At 39.5% G+C, this 25,968-nt stretch overlaps 1 protein-coding gene and 1 pseudogene across 2 annotated transcripts; one reads left to right on the plus strand and one right to left on the minus strand.

Annotated features, from left to right (window-relative positions):
* Nucleotides 1–1,302: 1,302 nt before the first annotated feature.
* LOC122300969 (ABC transporter C family member 8-like) lies at nucleotides 1,303–17,798 on the plus strand. Of its 2 annotated transcripts, none has more exons than XM_043112007.1 (14): nucleotides 1,303–1,474; nucleotides 1,790–3,738; nucleotides 3,828–4,148; nucleotides 4,233–4,319; nucleotides 4,430–4,538; nucleotides 10,179–10,686; nucleotides 13,380–13,386; nucleotides 15,585–15,749; nucleotides 15,838–16,132; nucleotides 16,216–16,430; nucleotides 16,539–16,844; nucleotides 16,952–17,015; nucleotides 17,145–17,384; nucleotides 17,564–17,798. In XM_043112007.1, the coding sequence occupies exons 1-14, from the start codon at nucleotides 1,450–1,452 to the stop codon at nucleotides 17,689–17,691; spliced, it is 4,419 nt and encodes a 1,472-aa protein (XP_042967941.1). In that variant the 5' UTR covers nucleotides 1,303–1,449; the 3' UTR covers nucleotides 17,692–17,798. The 2 variants fall into 2 exon arrangements, with proteins under 2 accessions (XP_042967941.1, XP_042967942.1); XM_043112008.1 differs by having other exon boundaries at nucleotides 1,315–1,474; nucleotides 2,808–3,738.
* A 1,177-nt stretch (nucleotides 17,799–18,975) lies between these two features.
* LOC122295350 lies at nucleotides 18,976–20,697 on the minus strand (annotated as a pseudogene).
* Nucleotides 20,698–25,968: the final 5,271 nt, after the last annotated feature.

Raw genomic sequence — 25,968 nt, forward strand, 5'->3', positions numbered from 1 at the left:
GTGGTTTTCTATTCAGTTTTTTTAATATTCTTAATTATTAAAAAATTATAAAAAAATTATGACTTTAGCCTACTCAAGGACAAAATATTATTAAAAAGATTATACTCTTAAACTAGTGCGTAGAAAAATATTTACTTGATATAATTTAATTTAAAAATTAAAATTTATTACAATTTAAATGATATAGATATTATGTTACGAAAATAATGATAGAGACGTAACATTTTGAATAGGGTTATTTTCATAAAATGATAGTACTTTTTTAATATTTGAAAGATGACTTTACAAAATTATATTTCATTAAAATAATTATGTGTTTATAATTATCAATTTCTAATATTATAGCTTAGTTAAAATTGGTGCGACTGTTATTACGAAAAGATGATTACGGTATCGTCTAACAGTAATAACATAACAAAAGAGAACATGGTTTCTAGAAAAAGACAATCCGGACCGTCCTAAGAAGAGGTAATGGATGATGGACCCTACTACCGCTCTGATTGCTTGACCGATAAGTGTACTTTTTTGTTTTCTTTTTCTTAACATATTTATTTTAAACATCTTTAAATATTTATTTTTAAAAAATATTAATTCACTAATAAACATTTTCTTAATCATTAATTAATATTCACTAATAAAAATATTAATTCACCAATTAATCAGTCTCTCAGCATTTTCCATAGATATTTACACTAGGATGGTTATATTGATTCTCTCTAAAATCAACAGAAGAAGAGTGGGAAAGAAGTCCATTGTAACGCAGGCTGATTCTCTCTCTCTCTCTCTGAAACGTTCGTATGTCTTGGGCTTCTTTAACACTGATCTTACAAGGCTTGTTGAATCTCCCATATCCAATACTCACGGGCCCACCCAACTTCATTCATAATGTTTTCAAGAACTGTAAGAGCAAACCTCGTCAAAATCAATCCAAATTTTTGTTTAAAATTCATTCAAATTTCAAGCCATCCACACTAAACTAGTAATTAAAAGGGTTCAAGGCAAGTACAAACATAACACTAAAAAGCAAAGTGTTGTTTTCTTATTAAAATTATTAGAGATGATAAGGTTCGTTTTCAAGCTTTGATAGATTTAATGGAAGGCTGTGCCTGCGTGCTTGTGCTATCCAATTCTGGGGACCGTTTCGGAGGGCCTGTAAGGAATGCATGAATCGAACATTTATACGTACACGTAGACGACGTAGAAGCAAACAAATGTACACGTATAACAACAATTTACAACACCTAGCCAGCTGCATGCTGAGCTAAGTTGCCAATTATTAACGAGCAATCCAAAACAAGAAGTTTTCTTTTTAAAAACGTAAGATTCTGAACATGATACGCATGCCTTGGGGATTGATTCTGGAGAAAGTTACTCGTATACTTTGAGTGTTATTCCTATTAATAGGCTTTCAAGGATCAAAGCTGACCGTACGTAGAAGTTCCAGCAACAATGGCTTCCTTCGGAAATTCACTCGGTATCTACATCCAGTCTCCTTGTGCTTTGCTTGGTGTTGTGTTGTTTTGCAATGGAATTTGAAAGGTTCTTTTTATAGTATGAAATAACGAATTGTGTTTGTCAACACTTGGACAAAAGATTGGTCAGACAATAAACCAAGTGCCATTCTTTCTGATGTATTCATCGCCTTTCGTTTTCAAGTTTGATCCTTCTTTTTCTTGCCATTTAGTGATTGAAATGCAGTTTATTTACCCTTATACTTTTGAAAGCTGTATGAATTTCATTGCATTTTATCATTCTGATTTTTTTGCGTCAATCATTAATGGAAATGTAGGGGCGCTCTCTTGGAATTGTGAAGGAGAATTTGATTTGGGTTCTTACTGCATTCAAAGAACTTTCATAGATGGCGTTAATCTTCTCCTTCTCTGTGTCTTCTATCTGCTTTTGGTTATAGAATCTAGAAGAAAGCTTTATCTCAGTGGTTCTAATGGAAGAGACTTGGTCACAATAGTTGTTTCAATCTGTTGTGCTCTTACTAGCACTGCATATTTCAGTGCCTGTTTCTGGAATCTCATAGCCAAAAATGATGAATTCAATCATCTGAGCTTGTTGATTTTCTTTGTAAAAGGATTGGTTTGGATCTCTTTTACGGTTTCCTTGCTGGTTCAAAGGTTCAAATGGATAAAGATTTTTAACACAGTTTGGTGGGTGATAAGCTTTTTACTAGTTTCAGCTCTAAACATTGAAATTCTACTGAGAAAACGTAGTCTTCATATTTTTGACATGGTGCTATGGTCTGTGAACTTTTTACTTCTCTTTTGTGCTTTTGGAAACATCAATCATTTGATATTCCAACAGAACCCGGAGAAGAGTCTATCCAAGCCTCTATTAGACAAAAAGTCCAACATTGGCCAAACTGAACTAGGCCAGGCCAGTTTTCTTAGCAGATTGACATTTTCTTGGATTAATTCTCTGCTTCGCCTTGGTTACTCTAAATCATTGGCTCTTGAAGACATCCCTTCTCTAGTTTCAGAAGATGAAGCCAATTTAGCCTACCAGAAGTTTTCTGATACATGGGAATCCCTTCTGGGAAAGGGGGTCTCAAACAAACCAAGCAACCTGGTTCTCCAGGCCATTGCAAAAGTATATTTTAGAGAGAATATATTCGTTGCCATCTGTGCATTTCTTAGGACAATTTCTGTGGTTGTTTCACCTCTGATACTCTATGCTTTTGTGAACCATGCAAATAGCCATGAGAAAGATCTATTTGAAGGTCTTTGTATAGTAGGGTGTCTAATTCTTGCTAAGTTGGTAGAGTCATTGTCTCAAAGGCATTGCTTCTTCCACTCAAGGAGGTCAGGAATGAGGATGAGATCAGCCTTAATGGTGGCAATCTATCAAAAGCAGTTGAAGCTAACGAGCTTGGGAAGGAAAAGGCACTCAACAGGGGAGATTGTGAATTATGTAGCAGTTGATGCCTACAGAATGGGTGAGTTTCCATGGTGGTTCCATTCAGGATGGAGTTTTGCATTTCAACTTTTTCTTGGCATTGGTGTCCTCTTTGCTGTTGTAGGTATTGGCGCTCTTCCTGGTTTGATCTCCCTTCTTATTTGTGGCCTTCTTAATTTTCCATTTGCAAAGATACTACAGAAGTGTCAGTCCAACTTTATGCTTGCCCAGGATGAGCGGCTCAGAACCACTTCTGAGATTCTAAACAGTATGAAAATCATAAAGTTGCAGTCATGGGAAGAGAAATTCAAGAACTTGATTGAATCCCTCCGTGATAGAGAATTCAAATGGTTGGCTGAAGCACATTTTAAGAAGGCTTATGGCACATTGTTGTATTGGACGTCTCCAACCATCATTTCTTCGGTTATCTTCTTGGGATGTGCCATTCTTAGAAGTGCTCCACTAAATGCTAGCACAATTTTCACAATTCTGGCAACATTAAGATGCATGGGAGAACCTGTCAGATTGATACCGGAGGCTCTTTCAGTTTTGATCCAAGTCAAGGTCTCTTTGGATCGTCTAAATATCTTTCTGCTTGATGATGAGCTCCAGAATGATGAAATCATTAGAACTCCATCCCAGATTTTGGATAAGAGTATTAAAATTCAATGTGGCAATTTCAGCTGGGATCCAGAATTCATGGCTCCAACTCTCAGAGAAATAAATCTGGAAATAAATCCGGGGAAGAAAATTGGAGTTTGTGGGCCAGTTGGAGCTGGGAAATCATCTCTCTTATATTCTATACTTGGAGAGATACCGAAAGTTTCAGGAACTGTGAGTTACAACTTACAAAATATACATCTTTTCTTTATCATGAACTAAATATGTGTGACTAATTGTTATCTCTTGATATATGTCAACAGGTCAATGTATATGGATCAATTGCCTATGTTTCTCAAACTTCTTGGATCCAAAGTGGGACAATCCGAGATAATATACTCTTTGGACAGCCTATAGATCAGATGAGATATGAGAAAGCCATAATAGCATGTGCTTTAGATAAAGATATAAATAGTTTCGACCATGGCGATCTCACAGAGATAGGTCAGAGAGGGCTCAACATGAGTGGAGGGCAGAAGCAGAGAATCCAACTTGCTCGAGCAGTCTACAACGATGCTGATATCTATCTGCTGGATGACCCCTTTAGTGCAGTAGATGCACATACTGCTGCATACTTATTCAACGTAAGAAAAATCCTCCTTGACCATGGAAACTTGCAAAGGTTTCGGTTTTATTAGTTTAACTCATTTCAAAAGATGTAACTGCAGAACTGTGTCATGGCTGCTCTAGAAAAGAAAACTGTCATTTTAGTGACTCATCAGGTGGAATTTCTCCAAAGTGTTGATCATATTCTGGTAAAAGTTCTTTGATATTTAATGTTTACACGCGCGCACACACTGGCATTACTAATGTATGCATGTGTTTTAGGTAAATCGAAACGATGACATGGTTTTGCACTTTTTAGGTTATGGAGGACGGGAAAATTAATGAATCAGGAAGCTATGAGGAGCTCTTAACATCTGGGATGGCATTTGAACAGCTTGTTAATGCTCATAGAGATGCAATGACAGTACATAATGTCAAAAATGGATTACAATTCGATGATCCTTTTCAGAGGATTTATCCCCCTTATATAGAACATATTTACATATCTATGTACTGTCTAGTTTGAGCGGGAAGAGCCCTTAAAATTACGCCTAAGGATTTAGATTACAGCGCCGTATGTAGCCTCCCTCTATTTAGCAGTGTTGACCAGCCTCCCTCTATTGCAGCGCCGTATGTAGCCTCCTGTATGGACTGTTTGTACGTTGACAGCCCCCCTCAAATTGATGCCCGTAGATCAACAAGCATCAATTTGCTACTTAGAAAGCAATGTCGATGACGAGTGAGAGCCTTGGTGAAAATATCAGCAATTTGGAGTTCAGTAGAAACATGTGGAAGAGTGATAATACGAGCTTCAAATGCTTCACGGATAGAGTGACAATCGACTTCAATATGCTTCGTGCGCTCATGATAGACAGGATTGGCCGTGATCTGAATAGCACTCGTATTATCGGCATGTAGAGGTGTGGGATCGGTCTCAGAAAAATCTAGCTCAGCAAGCATACCTCGAAGCCAAATAATTTCAGAACAAGCTAAAGACATTGCTCGGTATTCAGATTCTGTAGATGACTTAGAAACTCGGTCTTGCTTCTTACTCTTCCAAGAGACCAATGCATTACCTAAGAATACACACCAACCAGTGATGGAGCGACGTGTATCCGCACAACCAGCCCAATCAGCATCGCTATAAGCAGCCAGACGAGTCGAGTTGCCGGCTGGGAAGAATAAACCACGAGCAGAAGTGCCATTAACATATCGTATGATCCGACGAACAGCAGCCAAATGAAGATGACGAGGAGTCTGAAGAAACTGGCTGACTTGCTGTACAGCAAAAGAAATGTCGGGTCTAGTAATAGTGAGATAAACAAGGCTACCCACCAACTTTCGATATAAACTGGGATCAGAAAGTAAGTCACCCTCCTCTTTGCGAAGCTTGACATTTAATTCCATAGGAGTATCCACAGAAGTAGCCTCCTGTAGACCAGCTGTAGCCACCAAGTCACTAGCATACTTATGTTGACTGAGTGAAATACCAGAGGGACTACGATGTACTTCAAGACCAAGAAAATATGTGAGAGATCCAAGATCCTTCATATGAAAGGACTCTGAGAGATGAGTCTTGAGCTGGCCAAGTAAGACAGAATCGGAACCAGTGATCACAATATCATCAACATAGACTAAAAGAACAACAATACCCATGTCTGATTTCCGAAGAAACAATGAAGTATCATACTTGCTCTGCTTGAATGAAAATTGTAATAAAGTTGTGCGGAATTTATCAAACCAAGCCCTCGGAGCCTGTTTGAGACCATAAAGAGAGCGACGAAGCTTACACACATGTGAAGTCGGAGAGCTGAACAATCCCGGGGGTGGCTTCATATAAATACACTCTTTAAGATCCCCGTGAAGGAAAGCATTCTTAACATCCATCTGATGTAGTGGCCAATCACTGGAAGCAGCAAGAGCTAGAATCATACGAACAGTAGTCATTTTAGCCACAGGAGCAAAAGTCTCTTCATAATTGACACCATATTCTTGATTATTCCCTAATGCAACAAGCCGAGCTTTGTAACGATCTAAACTTCCATCAGATTGGATTTTGACTGAATAAACCCATTTGCAACCCAGAGGAACAATGGTGGGAGGACATGGCTCAATGTCCCAGGTGTGGTTGGCCTCTAAAGCGTCAATTTCTTCCTGCATAGCTTGTCGCCAACAATCATGCTTGACAGCTTGTGAGTAGCATGTGGGAATATCAAAATTGGATAATGTAGTAGTAAGAGCAGAGGCAAACCACCCATACCTATCCGGAGGTACTGATACTCGAGAAGAGCGACGTACCAAGTGCTCTGAAGGTGCTGCAACTGATTGATCCTGGAGCATGGTAGGATCAGATATTGGTTGAGCCACCGGAAGAGACTGTGAGTGGGAGCGTCTTGTATACACAATACCTGGTTTAAAACGGGAGCTGACTGGATGAAGATCTGAGAATTGCTGTTCAAAAGATGGGAGGACCACAGTAGAGGAAGAAGGTATAGAAGACACAGGAAAGAAATGTTGATTTTCAAAGAAAATAACATTCCGAGAAATGCGCGTACGATGTAAAGTGGGATCATAGCAAACAAATCCCTTTTGACACACATTATATCCCAAGAATGCACATCTAACAGATTGAGCAGATAATTTATGTCGCTCATGAGGAGGTAAATGGACAAAACATACACAACCAAAGATACGAAGATTATCATAACTAGGTTGTTTAGCAAACAAGCGGAAATAGGGAGACTCCATGTGTAAGACTTGGGAAGGTAAACGATTAATCAAGTGAGTAGCAGTTTTCAGAGCCTCGACCCAGAACATGGATGGAACAAATGATTCTAACAAGAGTGTACGTACCACATCAAGAAGATGACGATTTTTGCGTTCAGCTACTCCATTTTGTTGGGGAGTAGCAGGACATGAACGTTGATGAATAATACCTTTAGAAGCCAAGAAGCCAAGACATAATTCGAGCATCAAGCACATCCCAATCCTTGGATTTATCAGGATTAGATGGATAAATATTCACCACCAGAATCTGTGCGTAATGTTTTAATAGTCGCAGAGAATTGATTGTCAATGTACGCAAAAAACTCAGTGAAAGTACGAAAAACCTCAGATTTAGAGCGAAGAAAATAAACCCAAGTGAATCTGCTATAATCATCAATGAAAGTCACATAATATTTAAATTTTTCACGTGAACTAACCGGGGAAGGTCCCCAGACATCACTATGGATAAGATCAAAGCAGTGAGAGGCTCTACTAGCGTGTAACGGAAATGGAAGAATTTTACTTTTACCAAGTTTACAAGAATCACATTGAAGAGATAAAGAAGAACGTTCTTCGTTATCAAGAAAACCCGAGTGCAATACATGAGATAAAATCTGAGCATTGGGATGACCTAAACGACGATGCCACATCATACTCAGAGTTGGAACATTATGACAAGTAAAGGACTTAATAGACGAAACTGAAGAAAGTAGTGGAACAGGTAAAAATAGTGGAAATAAACGCCCCACTTTAGGTCCCTTCGCGATCGGCTTCCCCGTTACCTGGTCCTGCACAACACATCCATCACCAGAAAAGTGAACAGCACAGTTGTTATCAACTAATTGACCAACAGAAATAAGATTTGTGGAAAGTTGAGGAGCAAGAAACACATCAGTAAATTGAGAAGAGGCATCTCCGATAGCAGTTATTGGCAAGGCACTACCATTGGCAGTCTGAATGGCAGATTGACCAGCATAGGGCCGAACATGACATAGAGCAGTAGGAGTATTCGTCATATGATTAGAAGCACCCGAGTCTACATACCAGAGTTTAGTTGTATTTTTACCTTGAAACCCCATTGCAGATAATGCCGAAATTAGCATTTGTTGCACCATTTCTGGTGTACAGTAATTTGTTGCAGGAGGTGCAAGATCGGAGGAAGCACCTGAGGAAGAGCCATGTGCTACAGAAGTTTGAAATGCGTGAGCCTGACGATTCTGGGGACGTATACGACAGTCTTTGATAATGTGACCCTTCTTCTTGCAATAAGAACAGTATTTCTTAGGACAATTAGCAGCAATATGCCCGTATTCCTTGCAGCAGAAACACTGTAAGGTGCGAGAATGAACAGGCGGTCCTCGTCGTTGAGCAGCATAAGCCATAGGAGGGAACCCTGAACTTCCATGAGAGTGTTCCAGAGAAGCTTGAGTACTGAGCCTTTGTTCTTCACGAAGTAACTCACCAAAACAAACATCAAGAGAAGGAACAGGCGAGCGATTCAGCAGAGAAGATCGAACAGATTCATACTCGGGGCGAAGTTTCATAAGAAACTGATCACGACGACGAGTCTCGTGAAGACTTTGAATAGTGGAAAGAGAGGTAACAGGAACATCCGCAGTAATCAAATCAGAATATTCGTTCCAAAGAGTCAGAAAGGCCGAATAATAGTCTTGAATGGAACGACTGTCATGAGAAAACAAGGCAATCGTATGCTCTAACTGAAAACGACGAGCACCATTATCTTGATGATATACTTTCTTTAAGTAAGTCCACATGAATTGAGCAGTACGATGAGGCCGTAAGTGGGTGATAATATGTGGCTCAACTGAGCCAAGAAGCCAAGACATAATTCGAGCATCAAGCACATCCCAATCCTTGGATTTATCAGGATTAGATGCACAATTAGTGCCATCAATATGCCCCCAAAGATCTTTTCCTTTAAGAAAAAGTTCAAACTGAAACGCCCATGTAGAATAATTATTTCCCGAAAACTTAGTACATACAGGTACGGAGTCCATGTTAAAAAATTAAATCTGAGAAGAAAATTAAATGGAACCCGAGATAAGACTAATAAATTATATCCCACGGCAAACCCACAAAAAAATGACCACGGTTAAAAGGCTAAAAAATTACGAAGTGCTTTGGAATAACTAGCAAGGGATCAGATCAAAACAAAGTTCTAAAAACTTTTCACCTCAACCCAAAAGATTTATTCACGCAGGTTGATATTCTCTGGACAAGATGGATCAACTTTTGAGGTGTGAGTCAATCAAATATCTTCAACTTTTGACTATTACTGTTTCTGACTTTATTGAAACTTGCAAGCTTGGATTTATCTATATATTCCCATGGCTGAGCAAGTGAAATTGAATCGAGTTCAATAATAGCATGTGAACAATTATTGGGACCGAGAACAGCAAAAAAAATAATTATTTGCTGCAAGCTGGATAAGACCGAGAAAAGCAATGTGAGTTTTAAATGCTTGAGCAAAATTGGATAAGACCGAGAATAGCTAAAAAAATAAACAATCGAAAATGATGAGCAACCGTGGGACCGAGAACAGCAAATAAACAATTATTTTGCTGCAAGTTGGATAAGACCGAGAAAAGTAATGTGAGTTTCAAATGCTTGAGCAAAATTGGATAAGACCGATAATTGCTAAAAAAGATAAACAATCGAAAATGATGAGCAACCGAGAATAGTTAAAACCGAGAAAAATCGAGAATAGCTAAAACCTGAGACGTGAAGGAAATTGACCGAAGATCTGTGAAAGCTTGAAGCCAGCTCGCAGAAACAGGGCAAGGGAGAGAAGCGAACAGAGTTGACCGAGAATTACTTAAAGTCCCTGCATCCCGTGTTGAGCTGAAGTCCGAGTATGGGTCAAGTGGGAGTTTAGTGGGTTGGCCGGGGTTGGCTCCGTTATCTGCTGAGTTTATCTGCTGGGTTGGCTCTTGACCGGATGGGTTTCCTAATACTGCAGAGAACTGTCGACAGCCTCAAAGGACCACAATACTAGAGATAGGCTGAAACAAGATAGAGCAAAAACGATTCAAGCTCTGATACCATGTCAAAAATGGATTACAATTCGATGATCCTTTTCAGAGGATTTATCCCCCTTATATAGAACATATTTACATATCTATGTACTGTCTAGTTTGAGCGGGAAGAGCCCTTAAAATTACGCCTAAGGATTTAGATTACAGCGCCGTATGTAGCCTCCCTCTATTTAGCAGTGTTGACCAGCCTCCCTCTATTGCAGCGCCGTATGTAGCCTCCTGTATGGACTGTTTGTACGTTGACACATAATACTTCAAATAACGAGAGCCGAGTAAAATCTTCTCAGAAGGTAGATTCTGTTCAGATAGAGGTGTGCCAACGGTCTTGCCTCAAGAAGGGAAACAGCGAGGGGGAGATTTTCTTTGAAGGTGTGCCGGGAGTACAACTAACAGAAAAGGAAAAGACAGAGATTGGTGATGTTGGATGGAAGCCATTCCGGGACTACCTTCAGGTCTCAGAGGGGTCATTTTTTCTGTGCCTAAGCTTAATAACCCAGTCTATTTTTGTTGCCCTTCAGGCTGCTGCAACTTATTGGCTAGCTCTAGGCATTCAAGTTCCTAGTATTAGTCCTGGCATGATGATTGGAGTTTACACAGTGACTTCCGCACTTAGTGCTGTCTTTGTGTATCTAAGGACTTTATTCGCAGCCCATCTCGGATTGAAAGCTTCTAAAGCCTTCTTCTCGGGTTTCACCAATGCTATTTTCAAAGCTCCCATGCTGTTCTTTGATTCAACTCCAGCTGGGCGAATTCTGACTGATAAATGTTGAACTCAGAAGTGAAAAATGTATTATTATGAAATCAGAGTACACATGTGCTCTTTATATACAAGCCAGAATAGGCGGGAAAAATAAAATGAAAACTAACTTAACTTAGTTCACACCTAACTAACTAATCTGGAACTAACTAACTGAATGAAAGAATGAAAAAAGTAATACAACTAATACTTCTAATACCCCCCTTTCAAGCTGGAGGATGAATGTTAAGCATACCCAGCTTGGAAACTAAAGTAGAGAACAAGGGAAAACCAAGTGGTTTAGTGAAGCAATCAGCAAGCTGATTGTGAGAATTAACATGAAAAAGTTTGATGGAACCATCTTGAATCTTCTCACGGACAAAATGGCAATCGATCTCTATATGTTTTGTGCGTTCATGGAATACAGGGTTTGTGGCAATGTGGATTGTAGACTTGTTGTCACAATATAAAGCAGTGGTACTGGAAGGATCTACTTGTAGATCTTGTAGCAAGGACAGGAGCCAAACGATCTCAGAAACTGTATTAGCTAGTGCTCTATATTCAGCTTCAGCTGATGACCTTGAAACCACAGATTGTTTCTTCGATTTCCAAGAGATGAGAGAACTTCCAAGAAATATGCAAAAACCTGTGATGGATCTTCTGGTGTCTTGACACCCTGCCCAATCAGAATCAGCAAAGGCAGTGAGTTTGAAATCTGAATTGGAAGGAAAAAAAAGTCCTTGACCAGGTGAATCTTTGATATACTGAAGAACTCTTTGAGCAGCATGTAAATGGGGTTGTCGAGGAGAATCCATAAACTGACTCAATGTGTGAACTGCAAAAGTAAGGTCTGGTCTGGTAATAGTAAGGTAAAGTAACCTACCAACCAAGCTTCTATAAGATTTGGGATCATCAAGAAGAGCACCATCAGTTCTGGACAGCTTTAGATGTTGTTCCATAGGTGTTTTAACTGGTTTGGAACCAAGAAAACCAGTATCGGATAGGAGATCTAAAGCATATTTTCTCTGGGATAAAGAAATGCCAGATGTATTTCTTGCTATTTCGAGCCCCAAAAAATACTTCAAAGGTCCAAGATCCTTAAGTTTAAACTTTTGGTCAAGAAAGGCTTTGAAGTTGTTAACAAAATCCATATCATTGCTGGCAATAAGAATGTCATCGACATAAACCAATAGAGCCATGAAACTAGAGCCCTGAGTTTTTGTAAAAAGGGAATAATCAGTCTTGGATTGTGTAAAACCAAGAGAAATGATTGTAGTGGAAAACTTATCAAACCACTGTCTGGAAGCTTGCTTTAATCCATACAAGGATTTATTCAATCGACAGACTCTTTTGTCATGCTTGTCACCAAAACCAGGAGGTAAATCCATATATACTTCTTCCAACAAATCTCCATGAAGAAAAGCGTTGTTTACATCTAACTGAATGAGATGCCAACCCTTAACTGCTGCTATGGAAAGCATACACTTAACTGTCACCATCTTAGCTACTGGACAGAATGTGTCAAAGTAGTCAACACCCTCTTGTTGTGTAAACCCTTTAGCAACTAAGCGAGCCTTATACCTCTCAAGTGTTCCATCAGACCTAAGCTTCACTTTATAGACCCATTTGCAGCCAATTGTACTCTTACCAGGGGGAAGATTAGTTAAAGTCCATGTTTTGTTATGTTCTAAGGCTGTAATTTCTTCAGCCATGGCAGTTCTCCAATGTGGAAGTTTAACAGCTTGATGAAAGAATTTAGGTTCAAAAAGAGTAGAAAGAGCTATAACAAAAGCTTTGTGTTTAGATGACAAATGAGAATATGATATAGAATTAGAAAGAGGATAGAGAGTACCTGAAACAGAAGCAGAAATCTCATTGGAATATGAAGAAGAGCAAGCCTTGGAAGATGCCTGATGGCAATGAAAATCATGCAAGTAACTAGGTGGCCTGTGAGCTCGAGAAGATCTTCTAAGATCAGGAACATAGGGAATAAAGGAAGGATGAGGTTGGTCTGAAGGAATCTGTGGATGCTGAGGCGAATCAGAATTAGAGACAGGTGGTATAGAAATAGGTTGTTCAGAGGAAGCAACAGGAAAGGAAATCTGATCAGAAATGGGTTGAGGAAGAACAATAGAAACAGGAGGCTGAGTAGTGGGAGATAAGGTTTTGAAGGGAAAAATGTGTTCATGAAACACAACATCTCGGGAAACAAAAAATGTATGTTCATCAAGATCATACAACTTGTAGCCTTTGATAGCTAGAGGATAACCAAGAAATATGCACTTTCGAGCTCGAGGGGCAAATTTAGACCTGTTATGGGCTAATGTAGAGGCATAACAAAGAGACCCAAACACTCTGAGATGACCATAAGAAGGCAGTTTGTTAAAGAGTAATTCATAGGGACTTTTGTTATTCAACAGAGGAGAAGGAATTCTGTTGATTAAGTAGACAGCAGTAAGAATAGATTCTGACCAGAAATGTAAGGGAAGATTTGATTGAAAAAGAAGAGCACGAGCTACATTTAAAATGTGCTGATGCTTCCTTTCAACCACTGAATTCTGTTGGGGAGTAGCTACACAAGAAAGTTGGTGAATTATGCCTTTACTAGAGAAGAAATTGTTCATGGCAAATTCACTACCATTATCAGTTCGAATGAATTTAATTTTAGAATTAAATTGAGTAGCAACCATAGCAACAAAATGTTGTAACAAGACCCGAGTATCAGCTTTGGATTTTAACAAATAAACCCAAGTGCTGCGAGAGAAATCATCTACTATAGTCAAAAAGTATTTAAAACCATCCAAGGAAGGAGATTGAAATGGCCCCCAAATATCACAATGAATAAGCTCAAATGAACAAGTGGATTTATTTTGACTATGTGAAGGAAAAGGTAACCTCTTATGTTTAGCAAGAGGACAAACATCACAAATTGTGGAATTGTTTACAGAGAAATTAGGAACAATGGAAGATAACAGTTGCATTCTAGGAAGAGAGGGATGTCCCAATCTCTTATGCCAAACATCAAAAGAAAGATGACTAGAATGTAAAGCAAGAACAGAATTTGAAGACAAATCTTTAGAGCATTTCACAGGCGAGTCTGGTAGTTGCAGCAGATAAAGTCCTTCTTTGGCTTTACCCCTCCCAATCATTTTCCAATGGATAAGGTCCTGTATGATACAAGAGTCATGAAAAAAGGTTATGCAACAAGGAGATGACTTAGTAAGTTGACTAACAGAAAGGAGGTTGAAATGAAAAGAAGGGATACACAACACATTGTGTAAAACAAGCTGAGGAAGTAAACGAACAGATCCAATATGTGTAACTGGTGCAGAAAAACCATTTGGCAATTTGACAAATGAGTTGTGAACAGGTTTAAAAGATTGGAAAAGAGAAATAGAATGGACCATGTGGTCCGTGGCACCAGTATCAATTACCCATTCAGTATGAAGATTTGAAATAGAAATAGGATTTGCTGTGTTGAGAGAAAAAATAGAAGATATAGGAGACTTACCAGAAAGTTGATCAAGTGAAGGTGTTACCGGATTTGCTGTTGGTGGTGAAGAATCTGAGGATTCAGGATGAAGGAGTGCCAGAAGTTGTTGACATTGTTGTGGAGTAAAAGGCATGGAGGAAGTCAATGTGGAATTGGCAACATGGTGAGCAGTATTTGCAGAGGGATGAGAATTGGATGTGGATGCATAATTGGAGGGATGAGAATTGGAGGATTTGCCTTTGGATCGATATCCAGGAGGATATCCATGCAACTTAAAACATTTCTCCACAGTGTGCCCTGGAATAGAACAATGAGAGCAAATAGGTCTGCGAGTGGAAGGTTTGGCCATAGGAGCAGATTTAGTATTGGAATAGAGAGCAGCAGATGGTATGCTAGGAACTAAAACAGATCCAATATCACGCTGTCGTTCTTCTTGAAGAACCAGAGAAAAAACTTTGTTAATAGGAGGCAGAGGCTCAATGAGAAGGATCTGACCTCTAACATGCGAATAGGAATCATTTAATCCCATCAAAAAACGCATGACATAGTCCTGCTGATGCAGATCCATCAAGGATCGCAAACCGCCACAAGAACAAACAGGTAGAGGACGATAGTTCAGCAGTTCATCCCAAAGTCCTTTCATCTGAGTAAAATACGCGCTGACAGAGAGATCATCTTGTGTAAGAGATGCAATGGATTTTTGTAATTGAAAGATCCGAGGACCATTGCCTTGAGAGAACCTCTCGTGAAGATCAGACCACATCTCCTTGGCAGAATCAACGTAAATGACACTAGCAGCAATCTCTTTAGAAAGAGAATTAAGTAGCCAGGAAAGCACCATATTGTTGCATCGAGTCCATGATTGAAACAAGGGAGAAGTATCTGGAGGAGATGGAGCAGATCCATCAATAAAGCAGACTTTGTTCTTGGCAGTCAATGCCATGAGCATGGAACGACGCCATGTGTTATAGTTATTGCCTGTAAGGAGTTGAGTAACAAGCATTGTGCCTGGACTATCTCCATGATGAAGATAATATGGATTGGAAGGATCCACAGGCAAAACAGAGGAATTGGCGGAAGAATTTTCTTCTGATACCATGATAAATGTTGAACTCAGAAGTGAAAAATGTATTATTATGAAATCAGAGTACACATGTGCTCTTTATATACAAGCCAGAATAGGCGGGAAAAATAAAATGAAAACTAACTTAACTTAGTTCACACCTAACTAACTAATCTGGAACTAACTAACTGAATGAAAGAATGAAAAAAGTAATACAACTAATACTTCTAATACTGACCCGAGTAAGATTTCTTCAAACTCAGCAAAAACCATGCCATTTTGTGTACCCTCTAAACTGTGTCTAACCATTATGACCAGATATTGTCTTCAGACACTCATGTCAGTTTTTATATCTCACAGGCTTCATCAGATTTAAGTATTTTGGATTTTGACATACCTTTCGCAATGGTCTTTTTGGTGGTTTCTGTCATTGAGCTTCTTACAATGATTGGAATCATGGCCGCAGTCACATGGCAAGTTGTCATTGTAGCCAGCCTGACTACGGCAGCTGTAATGTATTTTCAGGTAGAATCAATTTTTCAGTTTATTGATTTCTTCAACCTTTCTACTTCACCGATAGAATAAAATACTAACTTGTAGGATTTGGCTATAGGGTTACTATCTAGCTTCTGCAAGAGAACTAGTAAGGATCACTGGAACAACAAAAGCTCCCATTATGAATTATGTTGCTGAGACATCACTTGGAGTAGTCAATATCAGAGCTTTTAACTTGGTGAACAGCTTCTTCCAAAACTACGTAAAACTCATCGACACAGATGCTAGACTTTTCTTTCATTCTAATGCAGCCATGGAATGGATACTTCTAAGAGTAGAAGCACTTCAAAACCTGACCCTTTTCACCACAGCATTTCTCCTAGTTTTACTTCCTAAGGGTTTTGTAGCCCCAGGTAATATCGGTTTATTAGTTTAAATAACGAATTTTAGATTTCTGCAAACGATAATTATTTTGCCCTTCTTTTGGTTTATGCAGGGCTTGTGGCGCTCTCCCTTTCATATGCTCTGACCCTAACAAGCACCCAAGTCTTTTTGACTAGATGGTACTGCAGCTTATCCAACTATATTATCTCAGTTGAACGGATCAAACAATTCATGCATATACCTTCAGAGCCTCCAGAAATTGAGGAGGGCAGAAGGCCACCATCTTCATGGCCCCCAAAGGGGAGAATAGAGTTGCAAGCTCTCAATGTAAGGAGATTAATAAGTTATTTGAGTAATTTCATCACTGAAGTTTCTCCCGGGCGTTCTTACAATTGATTTAAATGTGATGACTTCATTTATTTATTTTGGTTTCAGATAAGATACCGTCAAACTGCTCCCCTAGTTCTCAAGGGAATTACCTGCACATTCAGAGAAGGCAGTAGAGTTGGAGTTGTGGGAAGGACAGGAAGTGGCAAATCTACATTAATAAGTGCTTTATTTCATTTAGTAGAGCCTGAAAGTGGGAGAATTCTTATAGATGGACTCGACATATGCTCCATTGGTCTTAAAGATTTGAGGACAAAGCTAAGCATCATCCCCCAAGAACCAACTTTATTCAGGGGTAGCGTTCGAACAAACATGGACCCTTTAGGCCTTTACTCTGATGATGAAATATGGAAGGTGAGCAAGGGCGGACCCAGCTTAAGCTTGGGGGCCCCCAAAATCTCAAAAAATCATTAAAAAAAAAACTTAATACATATTTGATAACCCTTTTCATTTGCATACAGGCTTTGGAGAAGTGTCAGCTCAAGGCAACAATTAGCAGCCTGCCAAATCTGCTAGAGTCATCTGGTGAGTTGAATTTATTAATGATTGGAGGTGAACCCTCTTTAGGTCGATGTTACCTATTTCCGTCGAAATTAGATGCAATTCTAAAGCATATTTGCTTGTATTTATATACTAATCCTGGTAGTTCTACAGTGAGTGAAGAAGGCGACAACTGGAGCACAGGGCAACGCCAACTCTTTTGTCTGGGAAGGGTCCTTCTTAGGAGGAATAGAATTCTAGTTCTTGATGAAGCTACTGCTTCCATAGATTCTGCAACCGATGCTATTCTACAAAGAATTATCAGGCAGGAGTTCTCAGAATGCACTGTCATCACCGTAGCTCATAGAGTTCCAACTGTTATTGACAGTGACATGGTCATGGTCCTGTCTTGTGGTATGCTTCTTATTTTTAGATGATTTCTTCTATATTTGTAAGACTGTTTATTGACACATTGTTGACTTCAAAATCTGTCATCTTAGCTGGTATAAAAAATTAGGATAATGCTATATATATAGAGGAAGCCCGAGAACTGGATCAATACCTAAGCAAGTGTGCGTTGCTTTGTATCGCAGGGAAGCTGGTGGAGTACGATGAGCCTTCAAAACTGATGGAGACCAACTCCTCCTTCTCTAATCTTGTGGCTGAATATTGGTCCAGCTGCAAAAGACCAGATTCCTACCGAAATCCCTGCAATTTATGAAGATAATAATGAAAATATCGAGGAAGAAGCTAAGATTGATTTATTCTTATGTTGAAATAGGAAATTATGAAAAATTCAATTATGAAAAATTCTATTCATTATCCTTACACACTATACATTATATTTTTTTCTCTTACTAAATATGTGGTGTGTATATATATAATGAGTAGAAGAATTTAATTAATTTAATTAAAAAAAATAAAAATATATATATAATATGCGGTGTATGGAGATGATACGTAAAAAATTTGATATAAAAATTATATCTACAAATTGACATAAATCGCACCCATTATACTGATTTGTGAAAGATGTTTAAAATGAAATCTTCACATGCCAACGACATGAAATGTATGATCCTGCCCACTTCGATTCAAAGGATGGAGCGTTGACAATAGCAAAGGAAGAGAGATCAGATTTTTACTGTAAATGCAGATATCCTTTAAACATTAATAATTTGGGAGCAGTTACTATGCCGCCTCCACCATACCTGGACGTATCGTTTAGTAGTTTTTTTTTTTATATTTTTTTAATTATTTTCTTAATTATTAAGTAAAAAAATACATTAATACATTTACACTTTCTTAATTATTAAGTAAAAAAAATATATTTACACTGTAACGGTACATATAGGCGGCACAGCAGCATTTCTCTAATCATTTTTCCTCTCCAAAATAAATGTCGTCCAATCATCTGCAGACTGGCCCAGGTTACGTGATAAAAAAGCACAAAATTTTAAAAGAAAATCACAATAGCCCAAAAAAAAAAAAAAACCACAGAAAGATCCATGATTGACGAAAGTGAAACGAAAGACGGGACACGGCACAAGAGTGAAAAAGCAAAAGAAAAACTTTTGAAGGCATCGAGTAACATTTTATAACGGGCTTTGCTACATACAGTTGGCAAATGCAGTCAGTGTACAGTCAGCTGTATGAAATGAATAAAAATAAATTATAAAAAAATTATTTTATATTCAGGGAGACCTACATGAATAAAAAAAAGTTATAAAAATAATTTTTTTTTCATGTAGGTCTCGTATTAATTCATTTTTTTCTCCACGACTGCACCCTGACTGCATTTCCCGACTGTAAAAAGTATTTCTCTTTTATAATATATTTGAGTATTTTACAAAATATATAATAAAATAAAAGTATGTTTTTTATAATATATTTTATAAAAATATTCATCTTTTTAAAATAGTATTAGTTAAATTGTGAAAAATGACGTGTATTTATATTTTTCAATAGGCATCGGCATATCAAACTCTAATGAAGCAAGTTCATGTTCATATGATAGGTATTTCATATGGATTCATTCTTCATTAATTAACAGCACAATTCACAAACCTACGATCTTCTTTCTAAAAGCAAGATAGAACAGCAAAACTCCTGATCTTGCTAGGCTTGGTTTTTGCCAACATTCAAACTGGAAGCTATGCTAGCTATTGCTGAACAGGGAGGGCTTTCGGAAGAGATTCATGAGGACACACAGATATGGTTTGCAACTTGTATTCAGCCGAAATAAACTGATCAGTTTCTTCAATGGAGACCTTGTTAATAAGGCCTAGCAAAATACGTTCAAGGTCTTCTCCGTCTATCCACTCGTCATGTATTTCAGCCTTAATAAGGAGGGGTTTCTTGTAGATGAGATCCCACCCGGGGAAATCCTTCCTTGGCATCACATGATCTACATCTCCAAGCTTCAAGCTTGGGCAATAATCTCCACTCCCGTCCCCAAGATAGATGAATTTCTCCTCCTCCTTGTATACAGAAGCTTGTATCCTTTCTATGATTAGGCCCTTTAGTGCACAAGGCATAATAATCAGCCAAGAGTTAGGACATTTAATTATCATGCACAATCTTAAAGCTATTGAATCACATACTAAAATGAGAAATGATGTTTGCACACTCATTTTGAAAGAAAGTGAATAAATATGGAATTTACATAAAAAATTTTTAATAATATATCACACTTTTTTCAAGATCCAAACGATATCATTGAGTACTAGCTCCAACAAAGGATATATATGATTCTATATATGTAATGTCACCCACAAATAAAGTAAAGAGATTTATAATACCTTGCACATGTTTGGAGGGCAGAGACTGCAGCCATGAGGAGGCCTGTGGGAATCATGGTAGGGAAAGATCCCCTTCCTTCTTCATCAGCAAAGCTTGGGTTCGTATTGATCTCAGAAAAATACTCCCTTAACTCAAGATGCTTCAGAATGGTCTCAATAAAAAATGTGTTTGCATCGCTTACAATCCTCAAATCACACCTAAATGAAAAGTTCCATTGCCACCATAAATTTCACTCCCTAAAAAGCTTCCAAAAACTTAACGAGAGAGAGAGAGATGTACCCTAAAGCATGGGCTGCTTTGATAGCAGGGACAATTGTCACAATTCTGGGATGTATGGGTATCCGTTTGAATACATCAGCAATATCCTCGATGGTTTTTCCTCGTGCATGGAGCTCCTTCATCATCCTATCGTGTCAATTTAAAAACAAAAAACAAAAAAAAATCAATTCTTTTTTGTTTTTATCCTCTGAATAGAAAAACAAAGTCCTCACTCCTCAGAATGCTTGTTCATGATATCTGATCGTCATGAAGAAATCTGAAACATACCGTGAGAGAGTTCCAAGGCATGGTAGGGAGGAGGTCATTGAGCAAGTCCGTGGCTCCCAACTCGTCCACCACCCAATTGTCGCTATCGATGATCGTCTTGTCAAAGTCGAAAACCACCACGATTCCGACCATTGTTTGCTTCCCAAGAATTAATGCAACAATAACACAAACACCCAGAAATCTAGAACAGCTCTTCAAACACCCCCGCAAATATTAATGTCGTGTGTGCCAAAATGAGTCATTTTAAATGACCCCGACGGAGAAAGATATTTGTAGGGAAAGAAGTATACGGACGAGAAGTGCAACAATTCTTTCGGAATCGAAATTATAAAAGGGAATATTTAATGATCAATCCGTGGTATACGTTTCGTGGATTATGTAGAACAGTAGAAGTCCTTGTTAACAGTGGCGGCTTGCTCTAGATATCTGTTGAAATCAACCCAAGTGTAAGTGTGAGTGTGAAATGAGTTTGAGTTTGCAGCCACCAACTCATGCTCACCCACCACCACCTACCATAGTTAGGCCACCCACCCTCTCCCAAGTCAGAAGAAGCTGCAACAGGTGGGCTACTCTTCTCCTATAAATAGAAGAGACCTCTGATGATAAATGCAGTGGGTGAAGAGAGAAAGAGGAACGTGAGAGAGAAATAGAATTTTGTAGAGTGTTTTATAAATCTCATACAAATTCTATAAAAGAGGCTCCAGTGGACGTAAGCAATTTGCTGAACAACTTTAAAATTGTTTTGTGTGATTTTCGGGCAGGCCGGAGGCACAACAATTGGTATCAGAGCTCTGGTTCGAGCTGTCTGAAAATTCAAGTTCCTCAAAATCAATTTTTGACAAGTCCAGGGTGTTCCTCGCGTCGAGACGAATCCGTTGCCGCAAACGGAATCGAAAACGGAGGTTGGAGTAGCTCACACGCACCCCTAGAAGGTCCGCGCGTGCACTGCTGTCATCCACGCGCCCCCACGCGCATCGGAAGAAGAAGACGACTGAGCCACACGCGCCGTCACGCGCTCCAGAGGTTGAAGACGCGTGGCGAACACGCGCCTCACGCGCCCTACAAAGGTTCAGCGCGTGACTGACACGCGCCTCACGCGTTCCCCATGCGCAGACAGTGCTGTAGCGCGTGTAGTACACGCGCCCACTCGCCGCACACGCGCACTGTTCAGCGCATGCATCCGACGCGCCAGACAAATCACAACCGTCCTTTTTTCAGATCCAATTTCGGCTTGATCTAAGCCATTCGGAGTCCGATTTCAACAATCAAATAGTGCTTTCTTACTATTTGGATCGTTTCGGACTCATCCGTACGGTTAGAATTTTGAAATTTTGAGTCTAAATTTTTTAAAATTCAAATGGAAGGATCTGGAAGAGACAGGAGCTCTGAACATGCCAGTAGCTCGGGACGTCGGTCCACTGTGTCAAATGCCAAGTTTGAAGTTGAAAAGTTCGATGGAACAAGCAACTTCAGCATGTGGCAATGTGAAGTCATGGACGTGTTGATCCAACAAGAGTTGGATATTGTGTTGGGAGGAAAGCCAGATGATATGACTGATCAGGGTTGGAAGAAGCTTAATACTCAAGCTTGTAGTACAATCTGATTATGCCTTACCAAAGAACAAAAGTATTTTGTCATGAGAGAGACAGATGCTAGGGTACTTTGGCAGAAATTGGAGGATAAATTCATGAAGAAGAGCATTGAGAGCCGTTTGCACTTGAAGAAGAAGCTCTTCAGATTCCAATTTCGTGAAGGTATTTCAATGTCTGAACATCTGAATAATTATAATCAAATTCTTGCTGATTTGTTAAACTTGGATGTTAAAATCGAAGATGAAGATAAGGCTTTACTACTGTTGAATTCCTTGCCTGATACATATGAGCATTTAATTACTACTCTATTGTATGGGAAGAAAAAGATTAGTTTTGAAGATGTATCTAGCTCTTTAATTAGCAATGAGTACCGGAGAAAAGATAAACAGGTACATCAAGATACATCAAGTGAAGCGCTAATAGTAAGGGGGAGACCACAGTCAAGGCATCCCGGAAGGAGGAAAGGTTTTCATTCGAAAACCCGAGCCACATCACGTGGTTCATCAGTCGGCAGAAAACTCGCCAGAGATGAGTGTTCCTTTTGTCACAACAAAGGACACTGGAGGAAGGATTGTCCCAACCGGAAGGGACAACAGCAGAATCAACCCAACACAGCCAATGTCGTGGACAGAGATGACGAGTCAGATTTTTCCTTGGCAAGTTCATCATCCATTTGTCGTTCCGATGAATGGATTATGGATTCCGGATGTACCTATCATATGTGTCCCAATCGGGACTGGTTTACTGACTTCACAAAGATTGATGGTGGAGCAGTACTTATGGGCAATGATAGTGCCTGTAAGACTCAGGGAGTAGGTAGCATTCGGTTAAAGCTACACGATGGCAGCGTCAAGACTCTAACAGAAGTTCGGTACGTTCCGGACTTGCGGAAGAATCTCATCTCACTGGGATCTCTAGATTCAAAGGGATTCAGAATCGCCATTGAAGACGGAACTCTCAAAGTACTAATGGGAGTTCAGGTGGCAATGAAAGGTTTGAGGCGAGGAAACCTGTACTTCTTGCAAGGAAGTACTGTTGATGGAAGGGCTTCCACAGGCTGTAAGAAACTAGATGAGACTGATGCCGACACCACCAGTCTTTGGCATATGCGTATGGGACACGCAGGAGAAAAAGCTTTGCAAACACTGGTGAAGCAAAGCTTACTCAAAGGTGCCAAGACATGTAAACTGTCTTTCTGTGAGCACTGTGTATTGGGGAAGCAGAGGCGGATCAAGTTTGGAACTGCAGTACACAATACACAGGGAATTCTTGACTATGTGCATTCCGATGTTTGGGGACCTACCCAAAATGCATCTTTGGGAGGTAAACATTGGTTTGTAACTTTTGTTGATGATTATTCTCGTCGTGTGTGGGTGTATACGATGAAGAATAAAGATGAAGTGCTGAAAATCTTCCTTGATTGGAAGAAAATGGTTGAGACTCAGACCGGCAGGAAGATCAAGCGGCTCAGATCTGATAATGGAGGTGAGTACACTTCAGACCCCTTCATGGAAGTATGCCGGAGAGAGGGAATTGTCAGACATTTCACGGTACGAGGTACACCGCAGCAGAACGGTGTGGCAGAACGAATGAATCGTACTTTATTAGAGAAAGTGCGATGTATGTTGCTGAATGCTGGATTCAGTAAAGAATTTTGGACTGAAGCTATAACCTATGTCTGTCACCTCATTAACCGACTACCAGCAGCTGCCAATAATGGGAAGACGCCCATTGAAATGTGGAGAGGTAAACATGCTACTGATTATGACTTTTTACACATTTTCGGATGTCCTGCTTACTATCATGCTAAAAAAAGTAAGCTTGATCCTAGAGCCAAGAAAGCAAAATTCTTGGGCTTTAGTATCGGTGTAAAAGGGTATAGACTCTGGTGTGTAGAGTCCAAAAAGGTAATCATCAGTAGATATGTTACATTCAACGAATCTGAGATGCTTAAGTCACATAAGCATAAAGATTCTAGTGAAGGCAGCAGTGATGGCGAAACATCAGATGATTCACAGAGTGTGAAATTTATTTCAAAGAAGTTGGGAAAGCATGGACAAGATGAGGTTGATAATCCAGTCACAATACCTTCAAGTCAACCTGAGTCAATAGCAACCAACAGACCGAGACGAGAGAAACGTGTACCGATACGTTATTCAGACTATGTGACATATGCATTACCAGCTGAAGGGGGTGAGATCCCAACCACTTACAGAGAAGCCGTACAGTCCAGTGAACAAGTTGAATGGACAAAGGCGATGAATGAAGAGATGCAGTCTCTTCACCAGAACCAGACTTGGGAACTTGTGCCGCTTCCAAAAGGAAAGAAGACAATTGGTTGTAAGTGGATCTTCAATCAGAAAGATGATCAAGCTGCTAAAAATGGAGTGCGATACAAAGCTAGGTTGGTAGCCAAGGGCTACGCTCAGACAGAGGGAATTGACTACAGTGAAGTATTCTCTCCTATTGTGAAGCATTCATCCATTCGGATATTATTAGCTTTGGTTGCACAATATGATCTTGAGTTAGCACAGCTTGATGTAAAGACAGCTTTTTTACATGGTGATCTGGAAGAGGAGATTTATCTGTCTCAACCAGAAGGATTCAAAGAAGCTGGCAAAGAGAATTGGGTATGCAGTTTGAAGAAGTCTCTCTATGGCTTGAAGCAGTCATCTCGGCAATGGTACAAGCGTTTCAACCGCTTTATGTTGGATCTGAAATACACTCGTTGCCAATACGATCATTGTGTATATTTCAGAAAACTTGCAAATGGATCTTTCATTTATTTGCTTTTATATGTAGATGATATGTTAATTGCATGTAAAAGCAAGGAGGAGATAGATCGCTTAAAAACTCAGTTAAGTAATGCGTTTGAAATGAAAGATCTAGGAGAAGCACGAAAAATACTGGAAATGGAGATCAGCAGAGATAGGGTGAAAGGTACAATTCACCTTACTCAGAAACAGTATCTGAAGAGAATACTGCAACGATTCAACATTGACTCGAAGACGAAGCCGGTGAGTATCCTATGGCCCCATATTTCAAGCTTAGTGCATTGCAGTCTCCTAAAATCGATGAAGAGCGAGACTACATGAAGAATGTACCATATGCAAGTGTTGTTGGAAGCTTAATGTATGCCATGGTGTGTACACGACCTGATATCTCCCAGGCCGTTAGCTTGGTTAGTCGCTATATGCATAATCCTGGAAAGGTTCATTGGCATGCGGCTAAGTGGATTCTACGGTATATTGCGGGAACCGTAGATGTTGGTTTGAGGTTCGAGAAGAGTGAAGATAGTCTAGTAACTGGATATGTTGACTCAGACTATGCAGGTGATCTTGACAAACGTCGATCGACAACTGGTTATGTGTTCACTATGGCTGGAGGACCAGTTAGTTGGCGATCAACTTTGCAGTCAACAATTGCACTATCATCAACTGAGACTGAATACATGGCTGTAATAGAAGCCGTGAAAGAAGCTATTTGATTACAGGGATTGGTAACAGATTTGGGCTTTAAGCAGCAAGAGGTTACCGTTTACTGTGACAGTCAGAGTGCAATTTATTTGGCCAAAAATCAAGTATATCACTCTCGAACAAAACATATAGATGTCAGATTTCACTTTGTACGTGAAATATTGGAAGAAGATGACATCAAACTTCAGAAGATTGGCACTGAAGATAATCCAACAGATATGTTGACGAAGGTCGTCACAGGGATCAAGTTCCAACACTGTTTGGACTTGATCAGTATTGAACACTGCTGAGCACCCTCGGGTGCATTGGAGCGTATTCGATAGCAGAAGTCTCTCATGTCAAATAATGTGGTGCATTCATTTGAAGAATGAATCAGTTTGTAAGCATCCTGGTATGGCACACTTGGGTGGAGGGGGTGATTGTTGAAATCAACCCAAGTGTAAGTGTGAGTGTGAAATGAGTTTGAGTTTGCAGCCACCAACTCATGCTCACCCACCACCACCCACCACCACCTACCATAGTTAGGCCACCCACCCTCTCCCAAGTCAGAAGAAGCTGCAACAGGTGGGCTACTATTCTCCT

The sequence above is a fragment of the Carya illinoinensis genome, chromosome 2, assembly GCF_018687715.1.
Source record: "Carya illinoinensis cultivar Pawnee chromosome 2, C.illinoinensisPawnee_v1, whole genome shotgun sequence".
NCBI lineage: Eukaryota > Viridiplantae > Streptophyta > Magnoliopsida > Fagales > Juglandaceae > Carya > Carya illinoinensis.

Bases quoted from the DNA above. Each gene is read 5' to 3' on its own strand.
- LOC122300969 (XM_043112007.1), top strand. From the start codon at position 1,450: ATGGCTTCCTTCGGAAATTCACTCG. The intron at 1,475-1,789 runs GTATCTACATCC...ATGGAAATGTAG, and splicing joins TTCCTTCGGAAATTCACTCG to GGGCGCTCTCTTGGAATTGT. The intron at 16,431-16,538 runs GTAAGGAGATTA...TTTTGGTTTCAG, and splicing joins TAGAGTTGCAAGCTCTCAAT to ATAAGATACCGTCAAACTGC.